Below are 15,176 nucleotides of genomic sequence, written 5' to 3' on the forward strand. Positions count from 1 at the left end.
TTATAGATACAAGGTTGAATTATGACGAGCATCACTGTTGAAAATATGAAAAGTATATTTTTTCAATTATCGATACACGAAACAAATGCACTGCAATCTAACGCCGATATTAGTTTGTGCTTGTCATTGCTATTGATACGAAACTTTTATTATTGGTGTTTGTTCGTGGTGAGGATGAAATATTTTTAATAAAGCAATTTTTTAATATGTAAATTTATTTTTTTAATAAATTCGTTACTGATTAGGAAAAAAAGTTTTTTTTTTTTTTTTTTTTTTTTTGTCTATGCAGCACTCCCACTTAAAATTTTCACCGGCCGCCACTGGCATCAAGTGTCTTGAAACTTACTAACTGGTATGAGAACCTAACAGAGTCAGGGAAACTGAATTATGATTGGAGGAATGGAGAGAATCTATAAGAGCAACAATCTTATGTAACTATGTTTAATGATGGGAATGGATATTATTATGGAAATGATTATGAGAATAGAACAAATTTGTGTTGGCCTGGTTCAGACCAATCAAGAACATGCAACACTACCCAGTTTCTGATGCTAGAAGCATCAGAAACTGGGTAGAGTGTTAGCTTGGTCAATACACTGGGACCTCATATTGTAGGCATTAGTGAGATCTGGCTATCAAAAGCAAATTTACTTACTGGTATCAAGTGTAAAGGATTTTTAGAAAGGATAGATAGGAGGGAGTGTGCTAATAATATTAAATGACTTGAATCTAGTTAAGAATTGAGACCTATGAATGCAATATTAGCTAACAGTTTTTCTTGTAGTAGTAAGTTTGAAGCCATCTAGTGTGAGGTGGGGGTCTAACAAGATTAAATGCCAGCCTGGCTGGCTGAGTGGTTAACGTATCCACTCTCCAACCAACAGGTCATGGATTCGGATCCTGTGGATATGGATGTTTGTGAGAGGGAGATAAATTTCACTGCCCCACTTATTGGAAGCCTGAAGTGGCTTGAAAAAGTTGTTTGGCGTCTACAGCACATTATGTAAAAACAAATATAAAATTGATAAAAATGGCAAAAAATCCTTATCCTACCCACAGTACAAAATGTATTATAAGTTTATAATAATTTTTTGTTGATGGGAACCATACACATGCACACAAAAACAGTGGAGTGTTGTTACAGATTTAGTGGATCAGTTGCTAGTGACAAAGAAGTGCAAAAGGAGTAATCGTAATGGGGGACTTTAATTATCCAAACATTGATTGGGTAGCAGTAAAATCTTATGAGAAGAATGAAACTGAATTTATTGAGTTGTTGCAAGACAACTTGTTACCAGAAGCAGCATGTGACAGCAGGAACTCTAGGTCAAAGAGTGTTAGATTTGATTATCATGTAAAGCAGGATTTCAGTTAAAGATGAAATTACTCTGTCTCTGGTTGGTGACAGTGATTATCTAGTAATCACTTGAGAAGTAGCTAAGTTTATGAATGTTTCAATGAGAAAAGGTTATATGCTGATCAAAGGAACTGCCTATTCTTTTGATCAGACTATATAATTTGGGTCTCAGAACAGGGAAGATTCCACCACAGTTGGAAAAAATATGATAATCCCATTGCACAAGGGTGGTGCTATGACTAATGTATTCAACTATCCCCCTATCAGTATCTTTGGATTGAGGAGTGTAAAGATTTTGGAAGTTGACCATGGCTAATACAGAAAAATGGGTTCACAGAGAATCTATACTTTGCAATGAACAGCATGGGTTTATTAAGAGGAGGTCAAGTTTTGAGCAACTTGCTTGCATTCTATAATAATGTTATCACTGACTTAGACAAGAGGAATGGATACACTATGAAAGACTTGCATGAATTGGAGAACATGAAAATATTCTCCAGAATTTGAAAAATATTGGCATGGATAAGAGGATGACAGATATGAAAAAGCGGTTATGGGAGATGCGAGTCTGCAAGATTCAAGACAAGTGAAATGGATACACCATGAAAGACTGTTGCATAAATTGGATAATATGCTAACATTTTCCAATTTATGAAATATTCTCCAATATTTTCCAGAATACAGCAAATATTGGCATGGATAAGAAGATGACTGGCTAACAGATATGAAAAAGTGGTGTGTGTGTGGAGGGAGGGGGTGCAAGCCTGCAAGATTTAAGATAACCAGTGGTGCGCCACAAGGATCAGTCCTTGAATGGCTAGCAGTTCGATGTTAGCGATTTGGTGTAATTCGATATCCAATGTCGTATTAGGCTAGGGATCTTGGAGTTTTAGTAGACAGGAAGATAAAGAATACTTGCAATGGTGGAACAAATCTTGACATCTAAGGATAAGGAAGGCATTTTTGCCTCTTTACAAGGCTTTGGTGTATGGCCTCACTGACTATTGTGTACAGGTCTCCTGATTTCTGTGGCAATGGGAAAGGAGAGTTAAAAATGGAATAATTATGAAGACAGATGAGATTTATAGACTGCAGATGCAGCAAACAAGAGAAAGCAGGGTGATATGATCGATATTCATAAAATTTTAAAAAGTTCATACAGGATTTTAATGGATGGCATTTTTCATTTTATGGAGAGTGGAAGGATTTTCAACTTCCAAGAATGTCCTTGGAAGTTGAGAATGAATGCTTTCAAGAAGGAGATCAGGACTAGATTTTTCTATCACAATGGTGCATGACTGGAATGAACTGTCATTGGATCTGGCATCTGCAAATAATGTGAACAAATTCAAGAACAAGTATTACAGTTGGTGCAGATAGTATGGCCTCCCTTGAGTCCCTAAAGTAGTCTCCTAATAATAATAATAATAAAAAAAAAGTTATGCTCTGGGGAACTACAAGGTTTTGTTGAACCCTAGGGTTCCATGAAAATTTTCACTGCTCTCATGTACTACTGTAAGAAACAGAGGATTAATAAATACATTAATATTTTAAGTAAACAGAATTATGATCACATCCAAAGTACAAATAACTAAGGAACCGTGATAAACAATGCCAGGCGGCAAGTGAAATCAATAATTATCATCACAAAAATAGTAGTGGTTAACACTTGACTATGAAAACCATTTAATTTTACAAGTTTGCTTTTAGAAAGAAAATCAATTTATACAAAGTTAAGCTTACTATACTGTCCTTGTTTTAGAAGTTCTGTTAGTCGAACTCCACGATTTAATAGTTGCTGAGTGGCTGCATCCAAATCAGAACCAAATTGAGCAAAAGCTGCTACTTCTCTATACTGTGCCAATTCCAGCTTCATGGAGCCTGCAACCTAATCCAAAATAAAATTTTTAGAAACATTTTAAATCATAACATTAATAAGTTAAAAGGTTCTACACAATGCATACAAATTCTATGTGCAAAAATCAGGAGGAAGTATTCACAATACAGTTTCATTTTCCCCTTGGGTTTAAACATTAGCCAAAAGAAATATTTAAAAAACCATTCTCAAAGGGCATCATCTAATTAGCACACTCAGTAATTTAACCTTCCCTACCAAGAAGTTTCCAACAAGCTCTCTGTAGTCTTGAATTTAGGATTGTATGACAGGCTATGGTAATGCAGGTTAAGTGTTTAAAATTTTAAAACAGATTTAAATTGATTTTTCCCTTTGGTGACGAGAGAGGGGGAGAGTAAGAATGGCTAAAATCATTGGCAAAAGGAGAAAACTCCAGATTCCGCTTGCTGGAGGCAATTATTCTGAACCAGAGCCACATCTCACATGAGCAACTAGAGAATGATGCAAGTTAGTTGGGGGGGGAGCTTGAATTAGTATGAGTTAAGTATTCAGCATCTGAATAATAAGTTTAGATGCCAAATGCTGAAATGTCACGCCTAGTCCATTTTGTTCTATGGAGTTGAGACATGGACATTGAAGGCAGCAACTATCAAGAAAATTGAAGCCTTTGAAACGTGGTTATATAGACGAATGCTAAAGATATCATGGACAGAAAAAATAACCAATGAAGATGTCTTAAAATCCATTGGCAAAGCTAAAGATCTCATACAAACAATCAAGAAACGAAAAACATCATATCTTGATGATTGCCATTAAGAAATGCAATTATCAGCTTCTACAAACCATTTTGATAGGAACAATTGATGGTAAAGGAGCTAGAGGAAGAAAAAGAATATCTTGGTTTGACAACATCAAGACGTGGACAGGAAAGAGCAGCATACAACTGCCGAGATAAACACAAGAACGTAGTTTGTTTGCCAAGATGGTTGCTGACCTTAAGACAGAAATAAATTTCATGAAGTTTATAAGGTGTGAGCCCAGTGAATTATCTTGTAGATGACTTTGTGGGTTACTGCCATATCCTCAAATGGACTAAGTAAACACATATCACTAGTCTTATTCTCTAAACCATATGCACACCCCCTCCTCTATGCCCAACTTTACATCAAATCATCTATCTTCCAGTATATCAATTTTAACTCCTGATTTACACCTATAAATAATGTTCCATTTACACCAATGATTCTTAACCTATGGACTTGCCCCTTTTTTTGGGGGGGGGCACAAAATACCTAAAGAGGGGGCATGAAGAAAGCGGAAATCAAAGGAAAAACTGATAAACTACTTTACTGAAACTAAAGCATTTAATGAAACTAACTGACACAAAAACATAAAATACACTGTATTGAATAACTAGGTATGCTTAAGGGAACATATTATTGCAAAATATACCGAGCAACTAATTAAAACTAAACAATAACAATGAATCTAAAAATTAATGGCTTCCTTGGACCTGTGTTGTGGACAAAGCTTTTCATATGATGTTGATACACTGGAATCTTAGCTCTCTTTCTAGATTTAAATGAGATCTATATTTTGATTTTAAGACAGCCACTGCAGAAAACTGGTTTCACAAAGATAAGATGTTGCAAATGGCAGAAGTGTATGAAAAGCTCCTGACTTTAGTGCAGAAAATTCATCAACACTGGCCCAAAATCCGAACAGCAATTTAGATGCAAATTATCTTTTGATTTAGCAGCTTGACATTGTTCCTCTTCTTCAATTGAGAAACCTTAAATGAAAATTTGAAAAATGGGTTTCTAACCCACTTGTACATTGCCATTATGTTGTTGTTGGTTATAAAATAGTTTCTAAAAGTCTTCGTCAATGTTGTTAAATTATTTTCAATAGTTGCAAATAAAACTTTGATGTGTTTCTCTTCTGCCTTGTAGGTTTTGATAAATTCATCCACATTTGCAAACATCCATAACTCTAGTTAGTTTGTTTTTTTATAAAAAAACACTAATTTTTGTCACTCATCTGAGATGTGTATTTTTTCCTTGGAGTTGCAGGTTTAATATATTTAGTTTCTTAAACATGCCCACCAAGTAGTTCAATCTAAATATTCTGCTTCATACTTTCTTGATTTTACTTTTTGGAGTGATATTCTGTGAACCTGATTTTGTTGACATCGATGCCCCACAGTCGTCAGATGCCTGCTTACATCTAATTAAAAATTTATAAATTTTTCTACACTAGAAAAGATGGTTTTTATACTGTGTATCACAGTCATTGCAAATAGGAGTAAAATAATGCTGACCATTGACTTCTCACTGTTGCAATGTTACTGCCATCTTGCCATTTCAAGCATTATTTATACTCGCAGAACATTCGTGACTTCTCATGATGAAATCGCAAATGTTTCCGAAAGGCCGATACGATTCACCAGTCTGTGCAGTGATGCCAGATCTATACAATTTTTGAAAGATTTAATGACATATTTAAATTTGTATGAATATTTAAAAATTAATTAATTCCTAGGTTTTTTTTTGTTTGTTTTTCTAACTTTTATGGGTTTTGTCAGCATCTCAACACAAGAATTGCAAGGTGTGGGTGCCACAAAACTAATATTAAAAAAAGGGGCACACATGAAAGAAGGTTGAGAAACAGTGATTTATACCATACAAATGTAATTTCAAAATATCTACAAAACTGACTCTCATAATTTCTGAGCTATATACCTTAAAATATGTGACAATGATCTGGCTTGAACCTAGCTTATAGCTTCAAGTTTCAATTTTTTTTTTTTTTTAATTTCATAATTTTTAAGTGGAACACTAATAAGGAAATTCTAGTAATTCTAACATTGTTTCATTTCCCTTTTTACAATGGATTACAACGAGACCATTACTCGATCTGAAATTTAACCTTCTGAATTATGCAGCATATCCTTATTTATCTAATCTGTACCCTGCAGGGCATATAGCTTCAACATTTAACCTGAGTGGCTGCATCCAAATCAGAACCAAATTGTGCAAAAGCTGCTACTTCTCTCTATACTGTGCCAATGCAATATGAAGACATTGCATCTTTCTTATGCTTTTCAGGATTTCTTTTTTCTTATTTGTTTTCCACATTTTGGATTACTGTCTTTTACTTGACTTTAATTATGAATTATGCAGCACATCTATTGTCTTTTTATTCTATAGGACATAGTCAAGTGAAATATGCTAATGTTATCTTATCTGTATTTCTAGCATTTATCCCCCTTTCAAGGTTACCCCTCTTTGCCTGATGTAGTTTCCACAATTCTTGTCTTTGCATTTTACTTGGAGACTTCATTCCAAGGCAATTTTGGGTATTACTTTATCAAGATTTTTACAGTATGATCTAATTTCCATTTCCAACTACTCTAGGATGTTTTGCATAATGTTTCATTTGTTACCTTGCAGATATCCATATTTATTTCTCCATTCCCATTATGTTTATCCTTTCTTCTGATGCTTTTTCCAATCATCCGTAATAATCAAGAAGACTGTAGGGGTGATGGGGGATACAAAATCTTTATTATGTAATTAAAATCTTACTGAACAACTGCAATCACTTCATATTCTCTATTCATTTTTTGCATTATCTTTACTATTTTTTTGTTTGATAATATCATAGCATAATCAATTTTCAATAATGGATTGTTAAATGAATTTTGAAAGTGAAGGCCTAAAAATTGTGGGTGCTATGACAGTGAGCGAGTTCAAGGCAAGGTATGATAGATACTGTGAGAATGTTGAACAGCTGTGTGAACATGATGTTTAGGGCCTCCCTCGATGAGTCTAAGGACTCCTGGAGTAGCCCGTGGTAATAATAATAATAATATAAACTGTTCTGACATATACTGGTTGTTCTATGATAATTCTTAGTGAGAGTACTTGATAAATACAGGCCTTATTTGGTCTAAAATATTATACTTATGAGTTTCTTTTTCACTCTGTTATTCTTGCAATAATCTTATTCAATTTCTCAAAGGGATATTCCACATCAATTTTCACATTTTATTACTTGTTTTAAGATACTTATTAAGTATCTTTATTATTAAACCCATTTTAGTCATTTTTCTTGTTGCCATATCGTTATTTACCTTTAATAATTCTTTAATAAGAATTTTATTCAAGAGATGTAGAGAAGGTGAATCTTCTCCACATCTCTTGAATAAAATTTTCTTTATGTGATACTCACCAACTAAAGGTAAAGAGTAAAGATGCAGCTCACAACTTTTTCTTGATTATTTCTACACTGTATTAGATTTCCTTATTTCTTCATACAGATGTACTATTCTGTTTCTCTATTTTTCCTAGAATTTGACCTACTACTTCGGTATATGCATGGTAAAGGGCATACTGAATTACTATGAGTGGTTTTTGTTTTCTTAGTTCTAAGAAGCTATTACTTTTATTATATGAATACAGTACCCTCAAGTTTCACTAGTGCCTATTACCTTAGGTACTAGTGAAACATGACCATAGCTCTCCTTGTTCAATTAAATACTCTCCCAACATGCATCCATTTCACCCTTTCTAAAATCTTTCATTCTACAAGGTGAATGTTTCTCATATTGCAGTATACAAAATTGCACATAGTGAAATGTCCAATCATTGTTCTTCACATTAGTGCCATAATGTACAGAACAATGATTGGGTATTTCACTATGTATGATTTTGTTTACTGCAACATGAGAAACATTCACCTCATAGAATGAGAGATTTTAGAAAGGGTGAAATGGATGCATGTTGGGAGAGTATTTAGTTGAACAAGGAGAGCTATTGTCATGTTTCACTGGCACCTAAGGTAATAAATCAGAGACCATAAACAGATAAAAATCTGTGTAGAAAACAAAAGTAAAATGTATATGGAAATGGATGTAAAAAGGAGTATTCAAGTGTAGAAAAATTCATAAAATCCACAAGCTATATATGATAACTAATATGTACATAATTTACATAAAATGGTAAACAATGATAATCTAATAAAATCTGCCCGAGCACATAAGGAAGGATCGACTGCACTCACTGGCAAAACGAGAGCAGCCGATTAAAATATGGTTAATCCAGTGTCACACAACATATAGGCATGTCATCACCACTCAAAAGGAAAGAGGATGTAAAATGACTGACCTATGCAGAGCCGAGCAAGAACAAATTGCTCATCATGGTCCCTGTATAGGCTAGACTGCTACAATTTCAGGCTCAACTCAATAGCTTATTGAATATTGAAATTACTGATCCAAGAGAGGCCTGGATGATTTGGTAGCTCTAGACATCGTATTGAGAACTGCAGGAATCTGAATACATTACACACCTTTGGCAGCAATTCAATCTTATGTAATTTTAATGCAAGCTCTATTGCAGTAACTTACTACATTCTGATGGGATCTGAGAAGTCAGAAGATCCTTCTAGAGTCTCTGATTTTGAACCATCAGAGTAATTCACAAATAAGAGTATTTGATTCCATGAGCTTGAAAGAGTTGTAGGTAAACAGAAGTGGAAAATTTGGGCAACTGCAGAAACAAAACCTACATGCTAGTATGAATGAACACTACAATGAAAGTTTATTCAGCAGCATCTGTCACGCTGTCTACTCCAATATATAGTGGCAGACAACTGATAATTTCTGCATTATATTTGTTCTCATCTGTCAGATAATGGGTTGAGTCCCCCTATGAACAAATCTTTGCCATCTAGTTCCATCTCTGGCTATTTTTGTCATCTCTCTGAAGATCGACAGTTATATCTCCTTCAAAAACTGCAGCCAGGTTCTTTTTTGGTCTGCCTCCAAACATGGAACTTTTTCAAACCACTTCAGACCTCCAATAAGCAGGGCAATGGTCTCAGACTAGGTGATAAAATTCACCTCCCACTGCTGATGGTTACTTTCATCATCATCAAATTCCTGACATGTACCCTTAAGGGGTGTACAGGATATGATAGTACTACATGAAAAATTTACATCATTACTAACTTCCTATTCAAAATTTTCCTTCAAATCAATTTTCCTTGTCAAGACTCCAACATTATCAGATCTTATATTTCTATCATCTAAGGCACTTTGTACCATATCAATACACCTATATCTTGGTCTTTCTCTGGGTCATTTTCCTGCCAACCTGGCAGAGAAAAGTTGTTTTGCTAATCTTTCCTCGCCCATTCTGATTAAGTGACCATACCACCTGAGATTAGTTCTGCTCACGTATTCCTGGATGTTGACAATGTCAAATTTTTTCCTAATATCCTCATTTTTAATATGATATTGCCATTGATGCCATCTGTTCACGCCACTACAAAAACTACAAAGGTCAACTGCTGCAGAGAGCATAGCAACACACAAGGTCAGAGGTTATTACAGTAGTGCAAAAATAGTTAAAAATATAAGTTAATACGTAATACATGAAACACTAAGCCAAGGAATGCAGTATCTACATATATGTAAAATTATAATAGATGCTTTATAGCAGTACAAAAATAGGCAAAAAGGGGTTATCATACAATATGCATGGATGAAAATTAAATTTAGCAATGCAGTAGAAACAGAATTATTATATGTATTCTAATACATATAAACAGAATTACTAGAAAGTACACAAATAGGTAAGATGTCCTACAGCACTACATGATTATTCGAAAAATAAAGTAGTAAATAAGATGCATACACAAAATGTATCTTAAGTGATGCAGTATCTACATATAAACAAAATTACTGCGAGGTTTCAGCAGTAAATAAATACATAAATAGATAACTATAGGTTAGCATATGTATATACAAAATAAGTCAAGGAAAGCAGTGTCTACATCTAGTAAGATTACAACAAACATTATTATACTAATACTTAAAGAGTCAGAAAGGAATTATTATACAGCATTGATGCATAAAATTTAAGTTTAGCATTATGGTATTTATATATTAACAAAATTACAGCAGGGTGATACAAATATACAAGATCAAGGCCTGTGGTAATACATAATTGGTCAAATTTAACCTAATGAATAATATGTATGTATAAAAGTTAAGTTAAGCAAAAAAAGTATATACACATAAAAAAATTTATGGTCAAATGTGTTTGTACAAATTAATTCTTTCTAAAAAATTAAAAACATCATGCAATTTGCCTGAGTCTGCTAGTATTTCCCTGAGTGTATATGGCTTGGTTAGATAAGTGAAAATTTCATTCCTCTCTCATGTAAATTTTTGACAATCTACCAGAATATGATGAATAGTGAGATGCGTGTTGGCTGATGATCTGAGAGCTGATGACCCTCGCATATGGGAAGGCTATCAGCTCTCAGTAAATGAGAATACATAAGGTGACTGTGATCTATATGGAGCCTAGCAAGGACAACCTCCTCCCTTCTCTTTGTACGTTGACTAGAATGCCAGTGTTTAATTTCAGGTTTAATGTTATATAATTTGTTTGTTGATGTTTCTTGCCTTGTTAACTCCCACTGAGCAATTAGCTTTGATCTTATAAGTTGTCTGTAGTCTGTATATGGAACTGTCAAACAGCATGTGGAGAAAGTATGGGTGGGATCTGATTTGAGATAATGTCAGGAAACAGAGCCAACAGAGGTGTTAGTTCTTGAACCATCAGTATAGATGGGTAAGAAATCAGCGTGTGCTGCTCTGTGTTCATTAAACAATTGCAGGTAAATGGATGATCGGATATAAGATTTCTGTAGCTGACAAAGTGAGAGGTTGCAGAATGGTGTGCAAACCTGCCATGGAGGAATGCTATTATGTTTAGTGTAGCTAATGTTGTCACCATTTATACTAACAGCTTGCTCCAAGGATGTATAGCAGTTTGATGTGTGTGATATTCAGCTTCCCAATGCAGAGAGAAGATACTATTCCATGTAGGGTGATGTGGGAGATATTTTATTTTCAGGGCGAAATTAAGAGAACTGTTTCCGTCAAAGTGATAGAGCAGGTTCATTTGCTTCTACATAGAGAATTGGAGTGGGTGAGGTGCGAAAGGCACCAATAGCTATCCAACCATCGTAGGTTACTCTGTCTTGACGAACCATAAACTTGGGACCCATAATCCAGCTCTGAACATATAAGTGCACGATAAAGATGGAGCAATGAAATTCGATCAGCACCCCACCCAGTAGAGGATAGAGTGCGAAGGAGGTTCAAAGTTCTTTTGCACTTTTCTCTTAGTTGACAAATGTGTGCTAGAAATGTCAGATTCAAAGATGTCAAGAACTTGGTTTCTGTAGTTATGGAATAACAGTAGGTCCCATTCTTAGTTCAGGATCTGGGTGATGAGTGCGTTTGACAGAAGTGTACACAGACACTTTTTTCTATTCAAAACCTAAACCCATTATTAAGAGCCTACAGAGACATGGTCAATTGATTGCTGAAGTTGTCTATCAATTACCCTCATGTTACGTGAGTGACAGTAATTCTCACATCTGCGGTCTCTAGTCTTTCGTCAAGTATTTTACTTCTGACCCAGCTCTCAGATCCATAAGTTAAAACTGGTTTGAACACTGTCTTGTATACAGCTAATTTAGTGTTCCGACTAATTTCTCACTTTTTCCATATGAATTTATTCAATTGACTTCCTACCATACCAGCTTTGTTGATTCTGTTGTCTATTTCTATATTTAATTTACCATCTTCACTAAAAATTGTGCCCATGTAGCTGAAATGTTTTACTTGTTCCACAGGTTTCCCCGTTCACAACACAGATGACATTTTCAACAATTCTACCTATTTTCATTGTCTTTGTCTTTTTAATGCTGACCTTCATACCATATCTATTACAACAGTTATTCAATTTAGTCAGGGAATCTTGCAAACTTGTAGCGGATTTATTTAGAAGTATAAAATCATCCGCATAAAGCAAAGAGCTGACATTAACATCTTCAATTCTGATATCATGTTTAATTCCACTTTCATTCATAAAGTGATCTATATAGATAATGAATAACAGAGGGGATAATGTACATCCTTGTCTCACACCAGATTTAACATTAAACCATCTTCCTGTACTTCCTTCAATTCTTACTGCTGACTTGCAACTCAAATAAAGACTAAGTATTGCTTGATATAATGCCCCATTGACACCATAACTGTAGCGTATTGAATAGCTTCTGTCTTGGCACCTTGTCATATGCCTTTTCCAGATCGACAAAACTTAAATACAGATCTTTGTTATATTCCCATGCTTTCTCAACTATTTGCCGTAAAGTGAAGATCTGATCCTGACAGCCACCATTTGGCCTGAATCCAGCTTGTTCTTCACCAAGCTTTTCTTCCACAATTCTTCTCAACCGTTTATCAAGTATACTTGCATAGATCTTGCCAGGAACACTCAGTAGGGAAACACCTCTGTAATTCTCACATTCAGTTTTATTTCCCTTTATATATATGGTTACTATCAGAGCTCTACTCCAATCATCGGGAATTCGTCCCTGTCCAGGCTTTCTGAACTATGCAGTGCAGCTGTAAGACTTTTATACCACCATACTTTAGCATTTCTGGTCAAATATCATCTACTCCTGCTGCCTTTCTACATTTCAAGCCTTTGATGGCTTTTTCTACTTCAAGTATGGATATGTAATCCTGACTGTATGCCTGTTGAGTGTTTTTTTTTTACCACTGTGCTATCACTGCTTGTTTCATTTATCAATTTTTTGAAGTAATTACACTATACTTCAATATAATAAATTTAGTTTAATCCTTTATCCAAGTGTGAGCAAATGAAGTTTGTGCCTGAAAATATCTTCAGGACAGGAGTAAGGTAGTACAACACCGGGCAACTCGTAGCAAAGATGGACCAAGCTAATATCATTCCTATCTCAGTATCTCCCATAATGCAAAACACATCTCCTTGTAGATATGTATAATGTTATGCATTAAGGGAAGGGCCACACTTCCCAGACTAGTTTCAACCTTTATTGAGATCTCTTCAGTGGGAGCAAGGCCCAGAGTGGAGATAGGAGTTGCCAAAAGGTGTGCCACCTTTTTATTAAAATTACTCTGGATTTAGAGAAAGATGTTGAAAGTTTATTTTTCACTTGGTTTGAATATAATAAATTTAGTTTAATCCTTTATCCAAGTGTGAACAAACAAAGTTTGCACCTGAAAATATCTTCAGGGCTGGGGTAAGATAGTACAACACCGGGCAACTCGTAGCAAAGGTGGCCAAGTTAACATCACTCCTATCTCAGTATCTCCCATAATGCAAAACATCTCCTTGCGGATATCTTTTTCTCCCGTTTTGATGTCACCCTTATCATCTCTAACTCCTTTTACAGCATTCTTTCCTCCATTTCTAAGCTTCAACAACCTCCAGAAAATCGTACCACATTCTTGATATTTATTTTCTATGTTCTTGCCAAAGTCCTCGCATGAATTTTGTTTAGCTGGTTTTACACAGTGTTTCGCTTTCTTACATTTGTCTCTGTATTCTCTAAGAGCACAAGCTGACTTATTTGCCAGGAACTTTTGATATGCTTACTTCTTTTCCTTCACTGCCTCTTTAATTTCCTATGTCCACCATGGAGTTCTGATTTTTCTATACTTGCAGACAACCTCACCACATGCCTCTCTGGCTGAATCAATCAAGGTTTTCTTCAAGGCTTGCCACTGAATCTCTAAAGTTTGGTTCTTGTTCTCAAACTCTTTCATTTTTTCTTCAATATTCTTTGTGTGTTTTAGTCTATAGTTCACATCTGAGAACTGCTCAACTTTTATTCCCTTTAAAACTTTCTTACATGTTATTCTTTTCAATATAATCCTGCTCAAGACTAAATGGTGATCACTTCCAATTTCAAATCCTCTGTACACTCTGGTGTCCTGCACTAGGGAGAAAACATCACTATCAACAATAACATAGTCAATGAGACTTTTCTTATTCCTTGCCCCTTCTCTCCATGTGAATTTGTACAACAATTTTATGTTGGAACATGGTGTTAGTAATAACCAGTCCATGTCCTGAGCAGAAATCCAACAGATATTTGCCATTATTATTAGCTTTGTTCTTTTCTCCAAATTTTCCCAAAATATATTCCTGACAATCATTTCCTACTCTACTGTTTAGATCCCCAACAAGGACCAACTTTTCGTTTTTCATCGTGTCAGTTGCTTTTTCTAAAGCATCAAAAAATTCCTCCACTTCTACCTTAATAGAACCTTCTATGGGACCATAGAAGGTTCTATTAAGGTAGAAGTGGAGGAATTTTTTGATGGATTTGAAATACAGGAGGAGGGGAATCTGCCGATATTTTAGCAAAAATTTACAAGTGCGTTGGTAGATATCCATAGGCACAAATAAGTCTCATTGTCCAATTCCCCATTCTAATATTAGCCCACATCAACTCTACTTGAGACTGCCTGTCATTCAAGAAGATTAGCCTCATATTTTGTGTTGAATACTATGGCTACTCCTTTTCCTTGATTATCATTTCCTGAATATAACATTTTGTATTTATTGCTCAGAAAGATCTCAAAAGTTTTTGTCTTTTTTGTTTCAGTCTCCCCTATTATGTCGATCTGGTACTTATCTAATTCTTCCTCAGCTAGCTCCATTTCTTTGCCATTCAGGCTTCGTATGTAGATAGTACCGATCGTTAATTCTGGTGATGTTGAGTTGGGGTGTGCTTTCAGATATGTTCCAGTAGCTGACTTTTCGCTGTTCGCCCTGGTTCCCTGGCAAAAACAACGGGGGCCTTGTTTAACCAGGTGATGCCTCAGCCAGCATTTTTGTCATGTTGTACCATCATTTTGCATATTGGTTTAAGCTAATAGGAATACAATTTGGTCAGCTAAATCCCAAATTGCCAGCCCATTCTTGTTCGTTCAGTATTCAGGTAGATATCCAACAAGGTACATTATGAGAAGGCGAAGATTGGACTTTAGGTCAGAAGCCATGGCCGGTTCTGTGCATTCCTTTAAAGGCTATGTGGAGG

General features: G+C 35.2%; 1 protein-coding gene across 1 annotated transcript in view; it reads right to left on the reverse strand.

Annotated features, from left to right (window-relative positions):
* blw (ATP synthase subunit alpha blw, mitochondrial) overlaps window positions 1–15,176 on the reverse strand; it is a 193,458-nt gene that overhangs the window by 11,907 nt on the left and 166,375 nt on the right. The window contains exon 9 of the mRNA XM_090395741.1: window positions 3,101–3,245. Within this exon, the coding sequence (XP_090251867.1) occupies window positions 3,101–3,245 (145 nt within the window). The remainder of the gene's footprint in view (window positions 1–3,100; window positions 3,246–15,176) is intronic.

This window comes from Typopeltis vanoorti, chromosome 7 (genome assembly GCF_054136105.1).
Source record: "Typopeltis vanoorti isolate ZY-2024b chromosome 7, IOZ_Tvanoo_1.0, whole genome shotgun sequence".
Classification (NCBI taxonomy): domain Eukaryota; kingdom Metazoa; phylum Arthropoda; class Arachnida; order Uropygi; family Thelyphonidae; genus Typopeltis; species Typopeltis vanoorti.